This window comes from Numida meleagris, chromosome 20 (assembly GCF_002078875.1).
Source record: "Numida meleagris isolate 19003 breed g44 Domestic line chromosome 20, NumMel1.0, whole genome shotgun sequence".
Taxonomy (NCBI): Eukaryota; Metazoa; Chordata; class Aves; order Galliformes; family Numididae; genus Numida; species Numida meleagris.
This window is the reverse complement of record NC_034428.1, coordinates 6,744,540-6,770,634: the sequence shown is the minus strand read 5'-3', so window position 1 is coordinate 6,770,634 and position 26,095 is coordinate 6,744,540. Positions and strand designations below refer to the sequence as shown.

General features: G+C 53.2%; 1 protein-coding gene across 4 annotated transcripts; it reads right to left on the bottom strand.

Annotated features, from left to right (window-relative positions):
* USP48 (ubiquitin specific peptidase 48) lies at positions 1,083 to 25,624 on the bottom strand. 4 transcript variants are annotated; one of them, XM_021417299.1, is made up of 27 exons: positions 25,422 to 25,622; positions 24,809 to 24,929; positions 24,484 to 24,634; positions 23,190 to 23,317; positions 21,570 to 21,694; positions 21,146 to 21,254; positions 19,750 to 19,883; positions 19,437 to 19,519; positions 18,974 to 19,153; positions 16,759 to 16,884; positions 14,681 to 14,830; positions 12,321 to 12,521; positions 10,999 to 11,113; positions 10,732 to 10,862; positions 9,390 to 9,461; positions 7,819 to 7,943; positions 7,546 to 7,668; positions 6,877 to 6,938; positions 6,263 to 6,373; positions 5,521 to 5,648; positions 5,214 to 5,320; positions 3,828 to 3,932; positions 3,083 to 3,238; positions 2,741 to 2,866; positions 2,435 to 2,483; positions 2,133 to 2,159; positions 1,083 to 2,032 (listed from the first exon to the last, which is right to left on the bottom strand). In XM_021417299.1, exons 1-27 carry the CDS (start codon positions 25,553 to 25,555, stop codon positions 2,010 to 2,012), a joined length of 3,102 nt encoding a protein of 1,033 aa, XP_021272974.1. In that variant the 5' UTR covers positions 25,556 to 25,622; the 3' UTR covers positions 1,083 to 2,009. The 4 variants fall into 4 exon arrangements, 3 of the variants coding, with proteins under 3 accessions (XP_021272974.1, XP_021272975.1, XP_021272976.1); XM_021417300.1 differs by lacking the exon at positions 3,828 to 3,932 and having other exon boundaries at positions 25,422 to 25,624; XR_002444377.1 differs by lacking the exon at positions 1,083 to 2,032 and having other exon boundaries at positions 2,741 to 2,847; positions 25,422 to 25,624.

Genomic DNA, 26,095 nt, shown 5'->3' with positions numbered 1-26,095 from the left:
CACCGGGAATGGCACCGGAACCGGCACCGGCACCGGGCGCCGCCATCCCGGCCCCGGGAGCGGAGCAAACGCCGCCGGAACCGGCAGCGGCCGCGCGGACCCGCGGTGGGAACGGGGCTCGGCAGCGGGAAGCGGGACCCGGCGGCCCCATCCCCTCCGCCCAGGCACCCAGCGTCCCCCGCCATCCGTCCCTGCACGGAGCGCCCCTGTGTGCCCGCTCCCGAAGCCAGGCTGCCCCGTCCTCCCACCCCCGGTACCCACAGTGCTCCCACATCCGTCCTCCCATCCCTGGTACCCAGGGTGAGTCCGTCTGTCTGTCCATCCTCCCAGCCTTGGTGTCCAGAGTCCATCTATCTGTCTGTCCATCCATCCCTAGTGCCCAGAGTAAGTCCATCTATCCATCCATCCTTGGTACCCAGAATGAGTCTGTCTGCCCGCTCATCTGTCTGTCCGTTCATCCGTCCCTGGTGTCCAGAGTGAGTCCAGCTGTCGAGCCCGCCTGTCTGTCCATCCATCCAACCTCCCATCCCTGGTGCCCAGAGTGAGTCTGTCTGTCCGTTCATCCATCCCTACACCCCCCCATCGCTGGTATCCATCCATCTGTCCATCCATTTGCCCCCACACCATGGGTGACCGCCCCCAGATCGCTCTGTGTCCCCCAGAGACACCGCTGGGGCTGGGGGAGGGACACAGGGGCTTTGGAAAGGGCTGGCACACGCTGCTGGGCACCAGGTGCCAGGGGCTGGCACTGAGCTGCGGCCCCTGGGGAGCACTCCCGGGGCGCGGTGCCAGCACGGGAACAGTGAAGGTTCAGCCCCACAGCTGCCCGGGCTGGAGGCACACAGGGATGTGGGCAGCTCCGCGCCGCAGCACGAGCCAGCGCTGCATCCGCCAGGGAAGGGCTGCCAAGCAGAGCCTGGCCAAGGGCATGGGAGCACGCAGGCTGCACTCGGGGAAAGCAGCGGGTGCCAAGAGCCGCACCATTCCCACGGCGGAGAGATCCCACACAGGGGGGCTGCAGCCCCAGGGGAGAGCAGGGCGCCCAGAGCAGCGGGCAGAGCTGCAGCAACAAACCTCCAACAGAACGGGAAATGTCTAACTTTATTATGAAGATACTTCAACAGTGCCCCTTTTCTTTTCCTCTCTTTTTTAAGTCTGGAAGTGGTACACTAGTTCCTGCTACAAACACGCAACCGGGGAGAGGGAGAGATCCTTTCTGGGAGCTGGAGATGTAAAAAAATTAATTAGTGCATTCCTGAAAACGAGGAGAACAGAGGGAAAAATCTCTCGACAGGGGAGCAGGGCCCACGCAGCCCCGGCAGGTCCAAAGCAATGGGCGGAGCGCCCTTGGCAGTAACGGACCAGAGAAAGATGTTATCAAAAGTTGTTAAAACAGCCCACGTTTCTAAAAACACAGTTCACAGAGAGAGACCGCGCGGTTCTTCAGAGCGGTCGCATCTGGAAGTGAAGCTGCGAAGGCGAGCGGCGCGGGGAGGGCAGCCTGGCCCCGGGAGCACAGGGCTCACACCGCGGGGAAATGGATGAAGACATTCCTCACAACGAACAATTTCTTTACTTTCATGCTGTACTGAAAGAGGAATAGCGGATCAAAGACAGGATTATCTGGAAGCAGGTTACGCCTAAAGAGTTACCAGAGAACAGATCGAGATGGTTTTGATCTACTGCATCACAACTCCTTTTGGGACAGACGATGCCCCCGCCTCCCCTGCTGGAAACATCTGCCCGCACACATCACAGGCTGCCTCTGCTGCTACACTTTCCAACCCAACTGTTGCTTTATTAAATATAAAATGGGGAACGTTCTCTTGAAGTCAGGATGTCCTTCAGTGCAATCTGCTTTGACATAAGGCATTTTGGGGGCAGTCATTTCAGAATGTGTTTCTGCCTTCTGGAAGAGTCAAGAGTTCAGTCCCGTATCCACCTTCTCTTTAAATGCCCTACCATGTCAAATCCTCTTCCCTTCTGGTTTGCCAGCACTTGTAAAGCCATCAGTGTCCGAGTAAGCCAGTCCCTGGGAGCAAGGAGACAACCACCCGATGGTTACGGCGCTGGTGAGGCAGAGCTGAAGTCAGTGTGGGCTTCAGTAAAAGAGGGGGGGGGAAGATTCTCACCTTTAAATCCTTCTTCAGGCATACAAACTGGGGATGGAAAGAGAGAGGCATCATGTTAGAAGTCTCCTGACAGTCACTTCTAAAAGGATCCTTTGTGTGAGCGCGGCGCGCTGCAGCGCTCAGCTGTACCTCCAGCTGACAGCCACAGGAAAGCTTCAACATCTCTATTTTCCCCTCATGTTTCAACCCAAAGCCAATGTAGCCCTATGCAGCCACCCCTATCCCCGCCAGAAGCGCGGCAGCAAGGCAGCTTCCCAAATCCAAAACCTCCCCTGGCAGCACGCAGGGGTCCCCTCCCTCACCTTGCATCACATCATCCATCGCTGCGTAATCTGCAATTGGCTCATCAGCCTGGAAAGCAAAGCAGACAGGAGTCAGTGAGCGCCTGGCAGAGCTGCATCGGGTCGTGCTCCTTCAGGAAGCTCTTCTCCAAAAAGGGCAGGAGCTCTGAGGGAAGAGCTCAGCAAAGCGGGCCAGGGTGGGCATGCCTGGGGGGGGGAGGGGGGGCAGCTGCCACATGCACCGTGACCCCCTTCTCTTGCATGGAACAAAAACCAGTTCAGCTCCCTGCATTCCTTCCCCCTAGAGCTGTGCTGCTCCCACCTTACCTTGAGCAAGATGACGGACTCGGGGATGACGCCCAGGCTGCCGAGCGTCGCCGTGTCGTCACTCAGGATCTTCCCATCGATTGACAAGTTCTGGTCGAAGGGAGCAACTGAAAATGCATGCATGATCTGTGCCAACACAATGAGACACGCTGATTTTGTGCGGAAGAAAAACATACTGCTGAGCTGCACAAAAAGACCGCGTTCAGCACACAAACACATGCCTTCGCCACCACTGGGGATTCAAACTCTTCCCTCCATCTCCTCCCAGCTGTGCTCTCCTGACTATTAACTTCACGTTTTTTTATTAGAGAAAACATGCTTCTTGCAGCAAAACCGCCTTACCTGTATTTTTAGCTCTTTCAGCGTCTGGTTAGCAGAAACGAGCAGTGCTTTCTCCCCTCTGACCTTCCGGTGCCGGGTGCTCCGCCGGATGCCTTGCTTTTGGTAAGAGATGTAGCTCTGGTGCGAAAGCTTCTGGCGCTTCGCACCGCCGTTGCTCTGAAAACGAGAGCCAGGGATGAGGAGCCCAGCTGCGGGGATCGTGCAGCACACAGCTCCCTCCCAGGCTGCAGCACCGCCCCGGGGGAGCGCCCGCCGCATGCAATGCCGCCAGGAGGGCGGGAGGACCAAGGGAACTTCAATCCCTGCTCCTAGTGCCAGCACGGAGCTTATCCTGATGCTGCAGTGATCCCTCCTCTCCAAAAAGAGAGCGTCACCTGCACCATGAGACAGCGCTGGCGGTGCCCTGACGCTGGGAGACACAGCCCCCAGTGTGTCCCTTCACTGGGGACGTGGCATTAGGAATACAAGGACCTGGGCGACCAAAACACCGAGCGACCGACGCTTGGGAGCGGGCAGGTCTCTGAGCACAGGCCTCTGACTTAGCTGACTTTAAAACCGAAGAGCACAGGCACAAAACCAGCCCTGCTAATGCAAATGGAGACAAAGCATGTGGTATGGATGGGACACTTGGGCATTGCTGCTTTCCCTTTGTCCCGCAAGATGCAAACAGAGGAGGGCTGTTTCATCATGCTGACTCAGTAGGCTGGTTCAGAGAGGAGGAATCTCACGGTGTTTTGATCTCTACCTGGTTAAAATCTGGGTCTTGCTCCCCCTCTGGCTTGTTTTCCTCCCTTTCCTCTTCAGCTTCTGAGCTGCTCACGTTCAGCTCTGGAGCAGCATCCTTCATTACCTGAAGTCATAAAAATCATTCTCCGTAACTAACCCAGCCTGTCACATCATGGCAAACAGCTTTCAAGACTTCAGGGATGCCACCTTGATCAAGTGAACCGAGCTAAAGAAACACAGGGATCTCCTCCATGTGCTCAGGGAAGACTCCCCCCAGCCGCACTGAGTCGTGGGGACTGGGCTCAGGAGAAGACTCAGCTCTCGAGCTGCTCTGCTGGGCTGCAGCTGCTGGCTGCAAAGCAAACCCCACTGCGGGGACATCCTGCTTCCTGCAGCTCCAGACCTCTCCAGGCAAAGGGAACGTCTCCGGGGGCCCGCACTGATTTCTTTCCCATTAGCTGGCTGCTCCTCCACTCAACTAAGTGTATTACGAAAGCCCTAACCCAGAGAAAGGAGTATTATCTGTAAATTATACACTTACCCATCCCTGCAGCAGCCTGACAAGAGGCACTCACTGCTGTTATTTATGGGTCTGCAGTTCGTAAGTAAACGAAATCTAAATAATTGACACCAACATACAGAACGTAACACCCTCTTCGTTTGCCCGTGGCTCCGCAGGCAGAATGGCTCTGCTGGGTGCTCACATGGCCACATTCCACCTGGGGTCTGCGGGGAGCCCAGTTGCACTCTGCACCCCAGCTGCCTAACTGCTCCCTTCCCCATCCATGTCTTTGCAGTTCAAGATTGCAGCTCCCAACTCCCCAGCACCAACTGCAGCATCCCCCGAGCCCTCTGGATTCCAGCAGTGCTGCCCTACGCTGATTGCTGACTGCACGGGGCCGTGGCTTCCTGCTGGCAAACGCTCCCTAACTTTGCAAGGCAGAGCTGGCAGGAGGGGAGCGGCGGCTCCGAGTGCTGCCATGGGCACTGCCCCACAGACAAGGGATCAGCGCGCCAGCTCTCGCCCCCTCCGCCAGCCCCAGCTGCCAGGCAAAGAATAGCTGCCTGTTCTCACAGCCCTGTCCAGCACCATGACAAAAAGCCCTCCTCCGCACCAGAGCCAAGCGCAGTGCTGGGATTCAGCCCCCGGACAGGCTGCATAGCCATGGCTGTAGCTCCAGACCACGCTCCGTGCTCTGCTCTGACAGCTGAATGCAGACCTCCACGTTCCACCTCACCTCCCAGAACAGGGCCAGGAGGGAGAAAGAGATCTGCAAAAGCCTGTGAGCCACCTCGCCCTGCCTAAGGACAGCTGCTCATTTGGCCACACAGGCTCTCAGCTGGGGCAGCTTCTGAACAACAAAACGGTGCTGGGATGAGGGAGGACCAAGAGAGAGATCCGTACCTTTTTATTATCCACCACTTTATGGATGTAGATGGTTGCTTGAGTGTACTCACGCAAGTCCCGCTGCTGTTGGCATAACAGCCCTTCTCTGCATTCTGGACAGAGTTCTGGAGAGGCACAAAGGAAAAGGCATTTAATTGCTTCATCTCCTTAGAGACACCGAGCACGTGTACCTGCCCGGCGCCTCTCCTCGCTACCCACGGGACCAGGGGTGCCTGCCAAGCTCAGCGGTCACTGCAGGGATCTGTCCAAGCAGAGCCAGGTCCCATAGCACCGAGGAGCAACACAGCAGGGAAAGCTCACTCACGGGGCTCGGAGGTGTACAGCGTGCTCTCAGGCTCCCCGGCAGCTTGCATGCGGGTGATTTTGATGACGTGATCCACCACAAAGAGTTTTTGAATCCTCTCCCACTCGCTGGGCCATATTAGAGCTATACTGTGCAAAGAAACAAGAATGTGCTTTATGACACGGGAACATCAAGCTGCAAATTGCCTCCCCTCTTCCTTTCAGTCTGCTAATGCAAGAGGAACAGCAGAACCCATTGGAAGCCCCAGCTACACGAGGGCTGCCATGCCCAAGGTAATGGGGGCACAGCAGCATGTCCTTAGTGACGTTGCTGAGCTCCAGTCATGCCCAGTGCATGGCCAGAGGGAGGAGGAGGAGGAGAGAAATGGAAGATCTGCTGCTGTTAGTTCTGCCTCACTGCAGAAGCAAGGCTGTGGAGCATAAACTCCAGCCCAGCGCTCCAGGGGCAAGTCTGAAGGAAAGCAAAGCTTCAGCAGCTAGATGTTGCTACGCCCCAGTCAGGCTCTGGGTAGGCTATTGTCAGGAACTAGCCAAGCTTAAGTAAGCTCTTTTTTCCTGAGCCAGCATCCTTGGACAATTTGGGTCTCGCCCTGCACGGAGATTTATACTAAGGTACGCCCAAGGAAGCGGCTGCGTTCCCTTTGTTCGGGGGGAGCGTGTGCTCCTGCATCACCGCAGCTCAGCGAGCTTTGGGAAGCTCCCCAGGGCAAGGCAAGGCAGAGGTGAGAGGAGAAGGAACTCACAGCTTGGAGTCTTCTTTGGTCATGGAAGCGTAGGTGAACATGAGGCCCCCGTGGGGGCAGAGCAGAGCGCTGTTCCCCAGCGAGGAAACGGGGCTGCACCGTGTCGGCCTCCTGCTCGGGCAAAGGGAAATGGGGGAGGTTATGGCATGGAGAGCACGAAAGCACAAGTCCGCAGGCAGCCGAGGAAAGGAAATGGCAGGTGGGTACGTGCAGATGGCATTCCAATGGGGAATGTGAAACTGACGCTGACACGGAAATCAGAGCTGTGCTCCCGTGCACTGCAAAACCACGCTCCAGTCCCACTGCAGCTCGTGCCACCCGCAGCCCGTGGCAACAGGACCGAGCAGTGACCTCTGCCTGGGATACAGCTTCAGGCAGATGAAAAAACTAATCAGGTTACTATCTAATCTGACCATCTGGTTAAGGCATGGTAAACAAGGAAATTCAGATTCTTGCAATGTATTACAATTGCTACGAGTGCAGGGTCCAAGTCCTGCAGAATCAGCTTCCTTGTTTCCACACATGCAGCTCTGGGCAACACCGACTCAAAGCACAATCACCGCCTTCAGCCCCCGAAACCAAACAGAAAGCACTGCCGACCTCAAGCTGGTTACCTGACAAATTTCCTCCATTCTTCTACAAAGAACTGTGAAACGATGTACAGCTCGTCTGTCTCCTGGAAGAGAGAAAAAAAACCCCACAACCTTCTGTTAATTAACCCAACAATAGAGAGGCTATGACTGTTCAGCTTTTTCTGCAGTGCTCCTTCTCTTTGAGACCTCAGCATTTTTACCATGACAACTCCATCCAAGCGCGCTGGGAAACCCAAGTAAAATAATTCGAGATCAAGTACCAAGCACTTACATTACTAATCTTGTGTTTATTACAAAGTTAATTTAGCTTTAGATCCAATTATCTCTAATTCATAGCAGGAAATGGCCATTTCCCCCAGAGCAGCTCTCTCACACTGGGGTTTCTGGGGCCAAGTACCACTCCACGGACTCAGGGTCTGAAGCAGATAACTCTTTGTACCCCCGAGCATAGGGTGAGAACACCCCACCTGCCCCCACTTTCTGAACACTGTCAGTAGGGCTGCACCACATCGGAACTTCCAGAGAAGGATATAACCATCGAGAAATACCAACCCTGCTTATCTAGCTGACTCCAGGCCAACGACAGCTGTACTGGCACACGAGGACTCCCGTGAACCTACCGCAGGGCCTGGTGCCAGAGCAGCTAACCAGGAATACAGTTCCACCCAAAAAGCTCCCCCCATCCCCTACCTGCGGCCAGCTGCCCAGGCAAGGTCGGCATTTGTCATGGAACAGGTTCTGGAGGGATGTCTTCTGCTCGCTAGCCATCATCTTGTGCAGCGCTTCGTTTTCTTCTCCTTCGCGCTCCAAAATCTGCACAAAACAGTTTATGTTTCAGTTCCTAGCGACTATTCAAAGGTGACATTGTTTTTCCCCACTGCATTGGAGAGCATTGAAGAGGAAACCAGAAACGTGGCCGTGTATTCACAGCCAGCAGAAGGGTAATGTTTGCTACTCAGATACCTTGCATTGGGAACAGCACTCTTTGTTATTTGGGAACTCAGGGGCCTTTGGGAAATATTGCTTGAGCTTCTTCCAGGCTTCCTTTGACACCACCCTCCTCTCGTTTTCGGATATGCACAGGTCACCTGCAAGGAGAGAGGCAGGAGAAGGGCTTTGCCCTGCCGCGCTCAGCAGCGTGCTACAGCCCAAACCAGATTGAGGAGATTACCAGGTATCAACATGGGGGAAGGCATTCGTGTCAGCAAAAAGAGCCCAACTAATGCACAAAGTCACTTTCAACTTCCTTATCATCTCCCTGCTTACTCAGCCAAAAAAACAGTAACTTGAATTTACATTCAGGTTTCAGAGCCTAAAGCAGTGGATAAATGCAGACCATGGGGAGCTCAGGAGGGGAGATGCCCGGAGAAGCAAGGACCAGCCAGCAGGGACACCGGGCTCCTGCTCTCTGACCGTGGCTACGGAGCTGTGATTCATGGTGACTGTTTGGCAGGCTGCAGACAAACCCATGCCCCGTGGAACAGGAGCTGAGCGCTTCCTGTGCCCCTCAGCAAACAAACTCACCGCTACGTAACCTTGGCTGCCCCACACACCCCACCAAAGCACCTCACAACCAGCGATTAATTAAGGCCCAATTACCCAAACCACACCTCAGTCCATATGCTCGAGAGGAACGTCTGAGGGCTGTTCTCCACGAGGAACTGAAGGTTACCTCCAGCAGGTGAGACACAGCCTGCCAGGTGCCCCCAGATCCCCCACGCGCTCCGACAGGGCCCAAAGTATCGGATCTACGAGCAATTCAGCAGCGTAGCAGTCCCACAGCTCTAGCAGCCTGCTTTCACGCCGTCTGCCTGCATTAAGCACTCCACCGCCGCACCGCGCTCCTGTCCGCCAGCAGCAGCCTTGCAGCACTGGGAAACATGGGGCTACGCTCCCTGTCATGGCGTTACCCGCTATTCAAAGTGCTTCAACACTCGGCTTTATCAAGCCATTACCCTACAGCCTTGATTAGCCTTAATGACAGGGGGTGTGCTGCTAACTGATGAATGCCTGCCAGAAGGAGCCTCCAGCAGAACACGGGCGTGTTGGACAAGCAGCGAGACCCAAACACCGGTGTAGCTAACCAAGCAAAGCACCGAGCAAAACAGCCAACATCAGGTCACAGCCCCATGTAAACAGACACCGAAGCACAGCAGGGGGGGGGAATCAATATGCCTGGGTGCCCCGGCAGCAAACAGAAACAACAGTTTCTACAGTTGTTGGGTAAGTGCTTCTGGGCTGAGCTTCTAATACAAACAGAACGATCTGATGCCATCTGCTTTCTCTTGAATCTCCCGCTGCTCTCAGAGTGCTGCTGCTGCCCCCTGCAGCACCCAGGTTCCTCCCCAGGGGCTGGGCTGTGCTTGTGCCCTTTGCACCACTTGTTCCAAGTTTTTAAATGTCAAGAAACATTCGAAAATGAGAATAAAATGCGCTTCTGTGGTAACTGCTCATGCTGGTCCCAGGCCAGGAGGTTAATGTCTGGATCAGTGGGCAACAACAGATATGTTCAGCTCCATCCCCCGCAGACTTACCATGTGGGCAAACAATGTCTTCATTAAAATTTAACTCTTCTTCCTCCTCTCTCTTCTCTTCATTCGCTTCGTCTAATTAAAAAATAAATAAAAATAAGAAGATTGCACCATTTCTCTCTGAAGGAAAGGGAAAACCTTTGGGGGAAGGAGCCTGCTTTCCCTTCAGCAGAACTCTGACCGGGGGAAACCTGGGTAGTATTATTCTGTTATTCTCCAACACAAGGGCCTGCGTGCCTGCAGGCCAGGCTGCGCAGCATGTAGGAGTGCTTTGGAGTGCTTTGAAGTGCGTGGAGCACAACAGCATCCTTTGTGAGATGACAAAGGGTGCATTTGTTCCCAGTGCACCGCAGGGCTTTGCTGCTCAGAGCTAATCCAAACCTCTAGGTGAGAGCGGAGCATCACAGTGCAGCCTGCTCTGCTCCATGCTCTGACATCCAGCATGAGCACTGCTACGACGGAGTTCAGAACTGCAGCTCTGCAGAAGCACTGGCCATTGAGAGGGAGCAACAGAAAAACAGCGACGTAATGGTTTGCAGCAATGCAACTAAGGAGCAAGCTGGCTTGTGAGCAGTTACAGTGCACTTCTGGGAGGTGCAACCTGCTCTGAAAGCAATGTGACCCCCAAGGAACAGCACGTGGGACAGCAACTCAGCTGCTGATGCGGGGAAGAGAAGTGCCCTTTTCTCAGTGGATGCCACCAGCGTCAGCCTACAGATAGGATCACTGCGGTATCTGATGTTCTCGGAGCCTTCCAGCCCAAGATCAATGCAATTAGCTGATCATCTCCACTTCCATTCAAATGAGCTCCTTGCCCTCGGTTATGAAAGAAAAAAGCTCAAAAGGAATCCGATTTCTAAGGGTTTAGAGAACAGAAGGCAAATAAAAATCCCCACACGCCGTCACAGACATATGATACAGGGATAGAAGAAAATCCAATTCATGATGTTTTTTTTTCTGAACTGTATTTTGCCAGTGCTGCTCTACCAGCTGTGCTGTTTCATCCGTAGGCCTTTGCAGTAAACATCCCCAAGATAATTTTCGTGTTTCTTCCTCCCCCTGTGCACTCTCATTCAGATAAAAGTAGATGAAAAGATCATGTGTCTGGGGCGGCAATTGCACACAGCTCTGTAAAACTACTTATTACCTCATCTTCTTCTCTGGGTACGAAGATCACCCAGCAGTTTGGAAGCTTATCAAATAAAAAGCTCCTGAAATTAAGGCTGTGTGATATCAAACCACCCAAAGCGCCTTCCATCCCTGCTCGTAAAAGGGAAGTAAAACAGCACATGCCGGAACACCTGACAGGTCTTTTGTTAGGAGGGATCTACAGCAGCAGAACTACCTTTGTTTGGTGTGTTTCCATTCAGTTTTCCATTGCTGTGCTCTGCGTCTTCGTCTTGCTCATTTAATTGCTCCAGAGCCAACTGACGCCAGCTCCGCAAGGATGCCTTTCCAACCCAAAACCCGTCACTCCTGTGGGGAGACAGCAGCGTCAGCAATGCAAATCACAGCCCAAACGGTAAAAGCTTGGAGGAAAAGCTACTTAAATATTTGTTAGCATCGCTAAAAACATCTCTGACGACGTTGGATGGCACCAGGACTCACGTACCCCTTGACTGTGATCTTCAGCAAGTTGGTGACGGTTTTGTAGTCTTCGTTTAACTGGTTTTTCAGACGCAGGATTCGACACCTTTCTACCACGCAGTCCTTGCAAAGTGCTTTGACTGGGACAGGGGAGGAAAGAAACACTGTGTTACACTCCAGCACAGGCAGCTGAGCATCTAGCTGATTTGAGAGCTCAGAGATGTGGAAGGCATGCATCAACCTGCATCACGACCTGAGATGTGGCATGTAAGCAGGGTAACTGCCACGATAAAACTCCTCAGCTGAGGTCTTGTCTGTTCCGCCAGCTCACTGGTACCAGAATGCAGGGAGAGCTGCCAGTGAGCTCACACCGAGACGCGAACGCCAGAGTCAGAAGGTGGGGGCTAAGGCATGCAGCCAAAGGCCATGTCACTGCTCTTCTGTGGCATGAAGGTGCTGTGCAGACACCTCCAATGTGCTGCTTGTTGGATGGGAGGGGCTCCCTGCCACCCAGCTCAGGGAATTCCTGCAAGCAGCCAGCTAACAGCACAGAAAAGCTCCAAACCTCCTGCGATGCTGTGCTGGACCAGGAGCAGCCGTGCATCTGGGATTACACCTTGGGATGGGAGCAGGGGAAGCCAGAGAGTCACACCCAGATCCTTCCCTCTCTGTCATCCTCAATGAAGAAACTGCAGGTGGTCTTCCAGCTGACTGGTAAAGCTTGCCCTGTTTTCACAAGGGCTGCCTGCCTGCATCACAGGATGTTCTGCCGGTTCCATTTCTTCCCTACAAGTGCCTAGCAGGAGCTGAGCTAATTTGGTCACAGTGGGAGCTATTGAGCTTCGTTATAAAATACACCAAGTTTGGAGCTCAGTTCAGAGATGCCCAGAGACTGCAGAGTCCAACCCTCCCCACAAATCACACGCGCGGCAGGTGTGTGCAGCACCAGCATGTTCACTGATAGGTGTGTGCTCCCAGCAAATGAGGCAGCTCAGGACAGGCTGGGGGGAAGGGGCAGCAATTTTCTTATCGGGCTTTAAAAATCATTTTGAAGAGTCTGAGAGGTTACGGGTGCAAGCTGGGCTATTTCATAGAATCAGCTTTGTTGCTTTCTCAGGAATTCCTCCGTGCACAGCCCTCCCTCGGCAGAGCAGGATTCGGGCCTGAAACCAGCCCTGCAATCAGACTAACCGTATTTGTTTGAATGCTAACATAATTAAGTGATTGGAAAAAACAACCGGAAGCACTCGGAAATAGCAATACAAAAATAAAGTCATGATAATAAAGGATGGCCCAAGGAGGGTCTGGGACCAGAACAAAAGGGGACCTGCGAGCCAGACGCCTCACCATTCAGCCTGGGGCCCCCGCCATATCTCCTGTAGAAGAAGTCAGCCACGTACTCCGATATCCTCTTCATTATGCATATCTTGTCAGGATGCAGCTTCCCATGTGAGCACAGGCAGGCCGTGTTGTCTATGGGTTTGGGAGGGGTGGACTCATCCAGCCACTTCTGCAGCCATTCCAGAGAGATGAAGTCATACGGGGAACCTGGGGATAAAAATACAGAGAGAAACAAGCCCACACGTGTCAGCCACCACGCGATACAGCAGATGGCATTTTATAATTACTCTGATATTCAATGGTACTTTTACAAATGAACAAGCTATGGTAGTTGGTTTTAAATCCGTGGTACAAGTTTGCAAACATCTAAGGCAGCTCCTCTGCCCAGCCCTCTGGGCTGCTCCTACCACTCTGGCTCAGAGAGATGGAAGAGATTTACAGTGCAAACAGTGACTTGGTCAATTTTTTTAATCCAAACATGATTTCTTTTTGTTCTTGAAGCAGAGCAGCAGGCTCGCTCCTGTCTGCTCAAGGAGAAGCATCTCACACAGAGCCAGGGTTCAGGTCAGCAGTGGGTCAGGTCGGTATGAGCCATGAGATGGCTGTGTATGAAATCCCTGCATCTCCAACCCAAGACCCCCACTGATGCACAGACCCACAAAACACGTACAGTTATGTTGAGAGAAAGAGTGGTGCATTGTGATGCTGCTTGCTGGGGGTTATGTGGAAATAGAAGCACGACCAAGCAGCTCATCTCAGCACTTCTGCCTGCTTCAAATTAACACACATCCATCGTTTCACACCAAGGAGCAACAACAGAGAAGCTCCAGCAAAATACTTGGCCCTCAAACTTGCACAGGGTCTTTGCAAGGCCTGGCGTCAAAACCTCTCTCCTGCAGGATCCAGCAGCAGTGTTTCCATCTTATGCAATGCTGCCAAGCTACACAGCCGTGACCTCCGGAGAATTGCAGCGCTGTCAGAAAGGCTTTGCTAGTTTGGGATGAAAGCTGCCTCCCCCGGAAAGGATGGGCTTTTCTTTTATTTTTCCTGGGGCAGGCTCTACAAAGCTGGCAGAAAACGTGTCTGCACAGCTGCAGGGAGAAGCTGAGCTCCCAAGGGACGGGGCCTGCAGCAGCTCTGGGTAGCACTGCCCCACTCAGGCTGTGACAGCAGCGAGGGCAGCGCTGTCCCCAGGGCAGCACCTTAAAGCAGCAGCAGAGGAGCTGAGATTTATTCCTTTATCATCTTAGGAATGTCAAGAGCAAGCTATTGTGTTGCTGCTGAAGGGGATAAAAACGCACCAGGGCTGCACTCGTTGCTCCTTTCTAATGGTGACTCATGGCACATTCATACCTCCATCACGACCATCCACCGCAGCTTTGATTTATGGGTGACATTTTAACACCCCTCAGCCTTGCAGCTGAGCTGTGACACCCCCTGGTTCGTGAGTTATGCTCCTGTGTTCCCAAACCTGGGCTCGCAGACCGAGCAGGCAGACATGCAGGGGAGAGGTTTAAGTCCTCGGCCAAAGGCTGCTGCTCTGCTCCTTAAATCTCACTGCCGGTTCTGAGCACAGAGCAAGCTAAAAATCCCCAAATCGTCTAACAGGCCACGCAAACATCTGGAAGTCTTTAATTTCAGTGGCTGGGAGTTTTTACGAGATGCAGAGTGGAGAGAATTTCCCCACACTGGACAGACAGCAAGCTCCTGTACGCTTGCTTTGAGGAGGATGGGAGAGAGAGGCAGCGGGGGATAAGGATCCTGGTGCTCAGACAAGCTAAGGCAACAAATGCAGGGAGCAGGAGGAAAGGATTAACCTCAGTCACTCATCAGACAGGCTACGAAGCTCAGGCACACGGCTTCGAAGCCTCAGCAATGATAAATCAAATCATTTTCTGCTGGAGGCCAAGCATTCCTGTACCAAGCTACCTGCAGGTTAATTTAGACCAACAGCACCGCAGCTTGACATGAGTTGGCAATTGGAGACCGGGCAGTTATTCTGCCTCGATGCCACTGAGCTCTAACGAGATGAGCTGCTCACCGGGCAGAAGCAAGCAGTCACAATGCATGGAAGCACACAGGAGACTGACGGGGACGGAGCAAGAGGGAATTAGCAATGCCAAAGGCCATTAGAACAAGAAAAAGGGAGAAAAAATAGGTTAAGGCAGATAAACAATTGAAGGGAAGCAAATCCTAAGCATGCACAAAGCAATGACAGGCAGCGATCGCCTTCCTCTCACAGAGGGCCACAGCGACTGCCTGCAGCAAAGCGCTCAGCCCACAGGGTCGGGCTGCAGGTTAGTTACACAACATCACTAATCTTAGCAAGAGGCTACTACAAAAGACTACCACAATGTCTTACAGACCAGCTTCAGCAGGTAACCTTTGGTAGAGCTCCTTCACCTCTTCATGCTTGATTTTGCCCCTGGCCACGCTCTGTTTGCGCATCTCGGCCATTTCGTTGCACCACTCCTCAAACTTGCAGTTATCGCGCTCCACCAGCTCCTGCAGGAAAGCTGTGGGGAAAGGGAAAAAGAAAAAGCCACCTGTCACCTCGAGGAGAAATGCCAATGACGGTCATTAGCCCCACAGTCAGTTATCTGGGGATAACAACTAAGCCTAAGAATTCCTCCCGGTGGCTAAGGATGTAGCAGGTCTTTCTGGAAGCGAAATGCAAGGACATTGCTCTCTCCAATACTTGCGGCAGTAGATGATTAAATGCTGCCATCCTGAAGGATTCAAGGCACCCAAGGAAATCATTTATCCAGGGCTGCCTTGGGAAGCGATGCTTGCTGCGCTGCAGAAACCCTCTGCCTGCTGAGCAGCCAACGCCGAGCGCTGGTGGCCCTGTGAAGTGCAGAGGTTGTGAATGCTGCGGCAGGCCCGGCCCAGGCACTGCCCTGCCTGCTGCTGAGCAGCTCCCTGTGCCGCCAAGGAGCAGCCGCTCTCGGGGCAGAAATGAGAGCTTCTCATCCCACAGATGCACCCGCAGGCCCCGTGTAGCCCTGCACTGCAAACACAAGGGCACAGAGCCCTGACGAGATCAGAGATACGTAGGGCAGATCCTCACCTTGCCAGAGAGGTGAAGGTAATGGGAACTTCTGCTGTCACCAGTGGAAAAAAAACAAAACCTTGCCGTAGAGAAAGACAAAGCGCTTCCCTCGCAACGCTGGTCTGACAGAGGGGAATTGTGTGGCTTATCTGAAGCCTTTTCCTATTTAGAAGGCATTTGAAGAGCTAAAACATTTCAGAAAGGTGAACGTCTGCGCAGCCAGAGAGCGCAGCACCCACCCTGGGAAAACACACGGCACTACAAACCAACAGCTCGACCTGCCCGCCCTCAGGTCAGCACTGCGGAGCTAGGCTGCATTTCTCTGCCATGCTGGAAGAGCCATTTTTAACAGCATCAAAGCAACATGCCTCGAATTTGCAGTTGCATGAAGCCTCTCCAAAACCACCAGGCTTGACGGCTGCCCTTTGCTCCATGTACCTGGCATGCCTCCATGTGAAACAAAGGCAACCACAGGGCTGCTCAGGAATTCAGAGCTGGGTGGGGAAGCTTTGCCGAGTATTGTTTTGGGCAGAGGGGTAGGAGGGAAGGGAGCCTAACAGAGCTCAGCAAAGAGGATGAAAAGGGCGATCTGAGGCACAAACGAGCACCAATTCCCAGAACTGCAAGGCCTGGAGGGTGGGCTTTGAGGTTGGAATGGTGGGGGGGTGCTGAAAAGCTTTGATGTTGTGATCAAGGGGGTCCTGGCGGGTTGGAGAAAGCTGTACAGCTTACCCCCGCCACCAGCCCCCACCCCTGCACCCAATGACATCGAATGCTGACACGCAGCTTGGCTCTGAGGGCAAGCAACACCTCCATCGGCCCTGTTCCGCAGGAAAGGGAGAAGGAGGAGCACACCTGCAGCCTCATCAGCACCAGAGGCCTAATTAACATCTCGGATCAAGTAGCACACAAATGCTGAGCATCATTAAATCCACAGGGCAAACCTACAGGGATTTCTGCCACCCCCGGTAATTCTAAAGCAAGACAAGAACGTGCTCGCACAGGATCTCACTGAAGGATCACAGCCTCTGGTTTTTATGCCATCTATGCTCTATCTGGCAGAGATTAAGCACTTGTAGAAGACACCTGCCACCCGCCAGCACCGTTCCCCTCCAGCACAGCACATGCCCTGCTGACGGTCAACCCAAGTGGGTCATGACCTCCTCCTGACCCCCTCCCAGAGGACCCCACAGGGCAAGGCCCAGGGGTTATGTTATCAGGTTTACACCATCCAAGTGCCGGGAAAGTCCAAAAGATTTTGCTGAGCGTGACCCATGTTGCAACAGCAAGTCACTGTGCAGCGCCAGACAGCAAAAGGTCCTTTGAGCACAGCCCCGAGCAGGGATGTGCTCTGGGAGAAGAGGTGGAGAGGCTGGCAGTGCGCTCCCTTACCTGGTACTTCCACTGTTAGCGACTTCTCCCGGGTCTGCAGCCTGTACACCAGCATGTAAGCGTTGCGTGAGCAGTGCGTCCCTTTCCCACATTTAGGTTTACGGGTCTGAGATTTTGAAGGCTCCGCTGCGGGGTATAGAAGCAGAACACAATGAACACACAAGCTCGCTCACGGGCTCTCCTTTAACAGGCCAAGCTGGCCACCTGGCTGGGCCCTGCTCCTGCAGGCTTGGTGTCAGCCCAACCTTTAGCCCAAAGCAGACCCAACTGCTTCCAGCATTCCTGGAGGCAGGACAGCTAGAGGGACTAAATGAGGGCCCTGCTGTAAACCACCCTCCACCAGAGAGGCTTTCTTCTCTCCCCAGTTCGGCCCTGCCAAGCCAAAAGCAGCTCTTGCACAAACATTCCTCCTCTGCCTCGTGTTGTTAGTGCTGCTGTCCTGACACCAAAGAACAGGGTCACATCCTCAGACATCTACTTACACATGACCCTGGATGTAAGAAAAAAACAAACAAAAAACAACTACAACAAAAAACGCACACAGACTGTTCTGCTGGGCAGCGAACAGCCATGGAAACGTTCATCATCTCGGAGCAGCTGTCATATGATGCGAGCTTGTGTTGCAAGAGCGACTGCTTCCAGACTGCCAGGCAAGGAAAGCACGCTGATCTACAGCTGCAGATTCAAAATTCATCTTGTGTGTTAACACAAAAGCAAACAAACCAAAAAATCCCAACCTTCTGTAGGTCAAACTATAAACTAAATACTGAAATAGTTCTTAAGATGTGTCGTTTTGTTTTTCTCCCTAGTTCTGGAGAAAAATCATATGCATCTTCTACCATGCCATCCAGGGGACTTCCAAGATGGTCTTTATTTTGCATTTTCTCCAAATATGTTACGAGTTGTTCCCATCAGCAAGGCCAGGCCTCGGGACTCTTCCCAACAACAGACCTCTGCTTTGCACGCAATGCTGCATGCATATGTAATGAAGACAACAACTCTCAAATTCCAGTTTTGCTTAGAGTAGGCAAGAAAAATCAGCACGTTCCTGTTTTGCTTAACGTTTGGTGAGTATATTAAGGCTTCCAGCCTGCAGAAGCTTCCAGACATGCTTTGCTTCCACTCAAGCAGCACTGTGCTTCAGCAAGAACACTTTCTTGTGGTTAAGTAAGGTAAGACCCTTTACAGGGTCAAGGCCACAGCAGCTCATCTGCATTTTATTCTGCTCCTCTGGGTAACTTGTGAGGTTAAAGAGAAAAGGCTGAGAACCTTTTATTTCCTCTCAGGGCTCATTTTTCTCCCTTACGCCACTAGATGTCTAGCCAGCTTCACAACTGGGTTGAGAGCACGCAGCAGTCAAACATTAATGGGATGACAAAGCTGCTCTGGTGGGAGCCTACACTGATGCATGCCGTGATGAAATGCAAGAAGGTGTTTATTAGCAAGAGAGCTGAAAATAAAGTGGCATCATGCAGGTGTTGCATGGGAGGCAAAAGGCAGGCTAACACCCCATGGGTGTGCTCAGGCTTTGGAACACAAATCTAAGGGCGTGTTTTCATTAAGCTGTTGCTTAAGGATGCTTTAAAAAAAAAAAAGGCAGTGTTTCATCAAGTCCAATGACCGGTGCTGGAAACACAGCACAACAGCAGCATCCAGGGGGGACAGCGTTTTGGGAACAGGTGACTGGCACTGTGAGAGAAGGACTCCAGCACAAAGCAAGGTGACAACAGCAGAACAGAAGGAAAAGAAAGAAGAGCAAACTGAAAAAGGCTATCTTGGATTTTTCGGATTGAGATTTGTATGAATCTTTCCTGCCTCCTAATAGAGCCAAAGAGTAAAACAACGCGGTGGAAATGAAAACAGCACATTAAGGAAACTGAAAGTCACGTTGTTATCTGCTCCCGAGCCTCCTCCTGCATGCTGGCCAAGGAAGCGGCTGCTCCACCCCGATAGCACCCGGCTTATCAGCATGTTATCTGCCATGTGGCAGCAAGAGAAATACTAGAGGAAAGGGAACGATCACGAGGCGTGCGTAAACACTTGCAGTGAAGAAGATCTGGCAGCAATTAACAGAATTGCCGTTTCACAGGTTACTCCTAAGATGTGACAGCATGTGTAGGAGCACTTTTGTCTTTAAGAGTATCAGGGCCTCCATGTATTCAGCCTCCATGAAAAGAGTTATTTTAAAAGGGCACTCACAACTTAAAGGTTTTACCTAGATCTTCCTCAATCCCCAGCTGCAGTTTCTTCCCCTCCATCTTCTCGATGTCTTCGTCGTTGAATTTGTACCACTCCCCTGTCTGCGGGTCCTTCACGTGGGCAATGTAGTGCCCGGAGTACGCGCTCACACCTCTGTGTATGAGCACAGCACTCAGTTCGTACACGTAGACACCATCTGGAAGGAAAACAGCAGTTATTGAGCTCTTGCTTTCTTTCCTAGCATTTAAGCTTTTTGCAGGGTCGTGTGCAAAGGCTGCACCTAGCTGCCCTTCTCCCCCAAGCCCTGTCCACGCCACCAGTTAGAGCCCCTGCAACCTGCCCAGCTAGGCAGAGACAGCTGCTGCTTGGGCTTCCAATAGCTCTTGACAAATTCCCCAGCCAAAAGCGGATTCAGCCAAGATCTCCTCTTGTCTGTCAAGAGGCAGAGGTAACTGCTAACTACACAGCATGCTACTCACTTTTTTGTTCCATAAAAGGTTCCATGTCAAGCAGCTCGGAGAAGCCAATGTAGGTGTTCAGCTTTTTCTTATGGCCAGTTTGTCTGTGTGAAGGCAAATGGCCAAACTTCAGTTCAGGGGACAGCAATAACAGTTCACATCTCAGTTACTTTCCTCAAAGCCCACTGAGCGTCCCAAGAGAAGCTCATGCACGCACTCAATCCTCAACATCTCAAACCAATGCAGAAAGAGCAGAGTAGACGGCTTTCCAAAGGGCTTCCAAGCACCCAAGGCACTCCCGCTTTTACAGCACGCACTCCAGCGAGAGGCTTACCTGTCAAACACGAAACGCATCAGCTGCAGGTTGAGTGTGCATGGAAGACTTAGCAGCCTGATCTTCCTTGTGGCATTCTGCTTACTCTGACAAGTTTCGCAAAAATAACGATTGTCCCCTTCTAATTTTTCTTCCTGACCAGGGGAGGGGGGGCAGAAAGAAAGATCTTGAGAACAGGTTACCCCTGAAGTCAACCTCTACTCCATCCAAGCTGCCCACAGGAGACTGAAAAGCACTGAAGTTATTCTAACCATTTAAGTCTCTACCCAGCTGCCTTCCAAAATCATCTGCAGGTTGGAAAATTACAATCCTCTGGGCTAATAAGGGCACTTTACAGCACAGTCATAGCAGACTGCTGTCACTTTAAAAGTCAAGCCAGATATCAGGCTGCCTGGCTTGCTCTCCACTTGACCGAAGTGCATCAAGTTGGTTTAATACCACTAGGGCTAAGGAGAAAGAAAACAACGGAATTGCCCTTTTACGACATCACGCAGACCAAGTTAATGCACAGCCACATTTCAGCCTGGAAATCACAGTCCTTTGGGCTCAGCAAAACACACATGAGCCAGGGAAAGGAGAGTCTGTGCCTGGGCAGAGCCAGTGGTGAGATTAGGCCTCAGAACTCCAACTACAACCATTTCACCGGGAGGACCAGATGGATGGAAGCTCCCCGTGTCAGGGCAGCAGCACGGCCATCTGCATGCAGCTGCCGCTTCAGGTGCACACACAAAGCTGTCATTTTTTCCCAGCACATCTTCCAGGAGCAGAGCAACCGGTTGGCGCGGCGGCATCATGCTGCAGGTTAGCTCTGCCCTTGGGTTCGTAGTTGCACCCACGCCTTGAGCCTTTAACAGGGCGGCAACTATTGATTCCAGCAGATTTTCAAGTCAAACGAAGAGCACTTGCAGCTGTTCCCACAGCTATTCTGGGGCCTCACTAGTATTTTTGACAGCACGTTTTAGAGCAGGGAATGCCTCCTGTTGCTATGCAGATGAGCACCAATATAGAAAACACAACAAGCGGCCTTTCTCCCAGTGCTATCCATAACAAAGCATGCAGGCACTTTTGGTCAGGCTTCGGGGGCTTTCTCCCAGCTTTCCTGGGAAGGCATTTCCACTAAAGGTGCGACTAAACACGCGGCTTGCAAGTGCTTTTTAAAGCTGTTACATGCCCATGTGCAGCAATCCTGTCCAGAGCCACTCCTCCCTCCCTGCTTTGGAGTGCATGACTGGGTCCTCATTTTCTGGGTTCACAGAAAAGCATTTCCTTTTACATTCATCTCACTGAGGCAGCTCAGCTTCAGTTGCCCATACCAACCTCAGAAGCTGTTCGCTGATGGAAGAAATAGAACCACCTTGCTAAGAACAGCACAGCTCACAAACCAACGAGCCCATACCTTGAGAAACTCCGTTATGCAGTCTGTCAGCTGCTTGTGCCCTTGGATGTTTAACTCCAGCTCATAAAACTTAGACACGAGTTTGGACTCCCTGCCACACTGGTTGCAGCTAGAATAATAAAGAAAACACTAATGCATGAGACAAGTTCACCGGGTGGTGTGCTGCAACTCCCCAGCCACCAGTAACCCTCCCCCCGCAGCTACGTAACAGCAGAAAAACCAAAGTCAGAGCTAACGTAGTACAGCACAACACTGCAGGACAGTGTGTGCAGGAGAATGGCACCTACCAAGAAAACCTGGAGCACCTGCTTAATACTCCAGCATTTTGGCAGCTTACCTTCCTCCTTTGGCTATTAGGAGGAAAATTTCTCCTCATACTCTTCTGAGATGTTTAAATATTTCTTCCGAAAGACCACATACTTACACTGTGACATACGCGTACTCTCCACAGAACTGTTTTTGAACGATGTTCCGAACGTCTGGATTTTTTTGTTTGGATAAAGTATCTTCCAGCAGTGACATGAACAGCTTAGAAAATTCCTGGGCATCCTGGAACAAAAAGCCAAGGCTTTTAACAATACGCCACAGCACAAAGCGCAATCACTGCTAATTTACTGCAAATTACACAGAGCCCTACACACAGGCTGTGCAGAGACTTCGGCGTGCCCTGAATAGAAAGAGACCAGTCGGGAGAACTAAAGAAAAGAGGAATTTGCCTAAAAAGAGCACAAGGCCCCCAGCGTGAGAGCTCAGCGGGAGAGGAGCTGGCTCCGGGCCAGCAGCTTGGGGTGGCTTTGACTTCTGCCCCGCTGCTTGCAGGGTTCTGGATGGAAAACAGCAGCTCGTTAACTGCGTCAATCCCTTTGTGGCTCCACCTGGTGTGCCGACATCGGCTCCTGCTGCCCAGCCGTGGAGACATGGCACGTTGCTCTGCCCCGCAGGATCGCAGCAGCTCCGAAGGGGATGGCAGGAGCGGCTCACAGAGCATTAATCATCCCCCGACCCAGCGTGACCGGGTGGAAGTCAATCTCTCCAGCCTGCCACTCCTGCAGAGCTTTCTATCCTGTTAATGCTCATTTTTCAAAGCCTGAGCACATAATACAAGCTGCCTGCATCAAGTGTCACTGGGAAAAAAATAAAATTGAGAAGCTGCCCTGTGGCTTTGCTCCCTTCCTCCTGCAAGGCCCAGGAGCTCTTCCACTCACCTCAGGGCATCCCCTCTCCCTGCAGCGCCCTGCTTTCCGTGCTCTCTTCCTGCTCTCCCATCCTTACTTCCACTGCCCTCCCCTGCTCTCTCCGCCAGAAAACAAGCAGGCTTTCATCTCGCACACCCGCCCAGCCCTCAGCACCAAACTCCAGCCTGCTCTCCCCTCAGTGCTGCGCCTGCTATGGTCCCACAGCTCCTCTCTCTGGCTCCTACCATTGTCACAACTGCATGTGGCACTTGGCCAGCCTTTAACCTCACCGGTCACTAACAGCCACTTCCTTCCCAGGGACAAGGAGCAACCTTCCCCTCCCTCATTCTCCCAAGGCAACGCGTGCCCACACTCTGACTCTTATTCCAGCTGCCCTCCCTTACTTCTCAAAGCTCGTTTTCAAGCGCTGTCCTTCTCTTCCGCCCTCTCCAGCTTCCGCAACAGCCCCACGTGGCGCTCACTTCTCCCAAAATCACGTTCCCTGCTCACAGATTCACGCAGGACCTCAGCCAGCTCTCATCCCCTGGGGGCCTCAGCCCCTCGAGGATCTCTGCAGCACAAAGCCCTTCCTAGTGGCTCTAAGCCCTGGGAAACAACTTGGGAAACATGGTCCTAGCTCACCCCACAGCACACTCAGTGTGTCTGGAGCAGGCGCTAACGGTGCTGGTCCCATTGCTCCTCCTGCCCTCTCACCCCAACAGGAAGGGCCTGGAGCACTTCTCCTCCCATTGTGTTTGTACAAATGAGACTGAGCAGCAGATCCCAGCTCAGAGATGTTTAAATAACACCTAAAAGGGCAGTTTCACGCTTCTTTAGAGAAGGTAATTACAGGTACAACTCAAGCCTACCTGCTGCTGGCCTGTATCCAAGCCCAGCGCTTTGACAAACCCAGAGGGATCAATGTATCGTCTTTTGCTGTTCTGCAGCAAGGCAAACAAATACTGGAGGTGCTCACAAATGGTCTGAGGTTCATAGTCTATTAAAAAAAAAAAAAAAAAAAGATAAATTGTACAAGTTACCTGTACAAAGAACAACTAGAAACGACACTTCAGTAGAGCTGTTCTAAATCATCACGAGATCTGAAGTGGTTAATGTCAGTGATGACAGCTAAGTGTCCCGGTTTCAGCTGGGACAGAGTTCATCTTCTCCATAGCGTCTGGTATGATGCTAACGTTTAGGAGAAAAACAATGCTGATAACATCCTGATGTTTAAGTTGTTGCTGAGCAGTGCTGCACAGAGCCAAGGACATTTTAGATTTTCAGCTGCTTGTACTGCCCTGCTAGTGAGGGGGCTGGAGGGGACAAGATGCTGGGAGGGACAGAACCAGGAGAGCTGACCTAAAGTGGCCAAAGGGATATTCCATGTCAAATAGCATCATGTGGAACTAGAAAATTGATGCTGGAGTGGCAGCCACTGCTTGGGGCATCAGCCAGCAGGTGATGAGCAGCTGCCTTGTGCACCGCTTGTTTTACAAATACATATTAAAATATCATTACGGTCATCTCCCTCTTCCTTTCCTGCCTTAGTAAAGAGTTCTTACCTCAACTCATGACTCTACTTTTTTCCTTCCAGTTCTTTCCCCCAGCTCACTGGGAGAAGGAGCAGTGAGCAAAGCTGTTGGTGCTGAGCTGCTGCTGGGTGAGCGCACAGCTCCAAGTTGCAGCACAGGCCAAATATCCCACAGCACCCAACACAAGCTGTCAGGAAACAACTTAAGCCAAGCAGCAAGATGCTGTTTACTAAGTACCACAAAAACAGGGTGGCTCAGAGCACACCTCCAGCACAGCACCATGTGGAAGGTGCAGTACCACAGCCCCTCACACCTGGCACCTAAATCCTCGCCTCCTGGGGCACAGAGCACAGCTTTCTGTCTACAAAACCCAAACAAGTTTTCAACTAAATCAGATCACTGTGACTTAAGAAATGATAAAGAAGGGTTTAGCTTTATTTGCTCCTAAAAGCTAAGTGAAGAACTTGAAGAGTCGCACAGAGATAGAACCAACAGTTGTAGCATCAGCCATTGATTCACACCATAAATGCGCTCTCAAAGTCTACATCACCAGATTTTAGAAGAAAACACGGAAGACCACTTCATTCATGGCAAAAAAAAAAAAAGCCTACTGCGATAAGCTTCCACTGACCTTTGTCTTTGGGGATGCCCTCTCTGGCTGCATGCTCGTTGCTGGAACATAAGTAGAGGGCTTGCCGGAGCTCCAGATTAAGAAACCACATCTGCAAGAAAGTGTTCACGTAGCACGTGGCGCCCAGGTTCGTTAAGCCCACAAACGCGTTCTGGTGTGAGAGAGAAAGCAACAGTTGTCACTCGCTGCTGCTGAGGAGTAAGCAGAAATGCAGCAACTGGGGCAGGAGCAGAGCGGTGGCACCATGAGTCCCACTAACGGCTGGGACAGGCAGGACACAGAGGTGTCACCCCCTCCTCGTCCTCGGGCAGGGGGCAGGCTGTACCTTCTTGCGGCGCTCGCAGTTGGGATCATCGATGTTGTGGAAGCTGTTCTCATCAATCTCGCCCAGCCAGACGTGCTCCCCAATGCCCACCAGGCAGTTGGGGTTCCCCCGGCAGTTCCTCCTGCGGGACCAGCACCGGGGCCGTCACCCACTGAAGGGACACAGCCCCTTGGTTTGGGGTGGAGGGGGAGAGGGTGACTGTGGGGACAACAAGGGGGACTCACAGCATCCCACACCTCCCGAAAACACAGAGCTGGGGGAGAACTGGGGAACCCCACAGGGAGGGGATGGAAAGAGAGTCCCAAGGCTGAACTGAGAGCTGGAGGAAGCAAAAGGGGAGGTCCCAGGGAGGGGTCCCGGGCCCCCACCACCCCAGGACCCTGCATCCAGGGACAGACAGGGAGAGGGACTCCCCCCCCCCCCACCTCCGGGGGTAATGCGAGAAAGGGCCCCGGAGGGCAACGGCGGGAGGGCAACGGCCCTGAAGGCCCGGGAGCGGCGGAGGGCGCTGCCGCCCAGCCCCGGGGGTGGAGGAGCGCAGGGACCACGGACCGCGGAGGGAGGGGAAGGAGCGAGGCCCGGGGCCGGGAGCGAGGCCCGGGCCCGCCCGTACCGACAGGCGCCGCGCTGGCAGGGCTCCAGCCCGACGCGGTAGGCCGCCTCGATGTGCTCCTGCGTCACCGCCTCAGGCGGCACCGTCTCGGTCCAGCGCCAAGCCGCCTTCTCCAACTGCAGCCGCGGCGCCATCGCCGCCCCCGGCCCGGCCCGGCCCGGCCCCTCCCGCCGCCGCCGTCAGGGCCGGTGACGCCAAGCGCGCGACGCGGTGACACCCGACGTGGCGCGAGATGCTGACGTCACGTCCCGCGCGACGAGCGACACGGTGGGCGGGGCCCACTTCCGGCGGAGTCTGCTTCCGGCCGCCATTACGGGGCCCCGCGGCTGCACCGTCCCGCGTGGCACGGGTCGGCTCGGGCCCTGCGTCCGTCAGCTCCGCCCCGTGCCGCCTCATGCGCCGTCCTCAGGGGTCCTGCAGCCCCTGCCATACCTCCTCGCATCCTGTCCCCAACCTCCCCCGCACCCGGTCCCTCCAGAGCCTCGTACCTCTCACACCTTCATTTCCGCGTCCGGACTCCCCGAGACCCTGTATCCAACCCCTCCAGACGCTCCCGTGCTCGTACGTCCACCTGTCCCGGGCCCCCCGTATCCACCCTCCCGACCTACACGTTCCCCCCCCCCCACCTCAGGCACCTGCTCCAGGCCCCCCACATATTCAACCCCGTAGCCGCA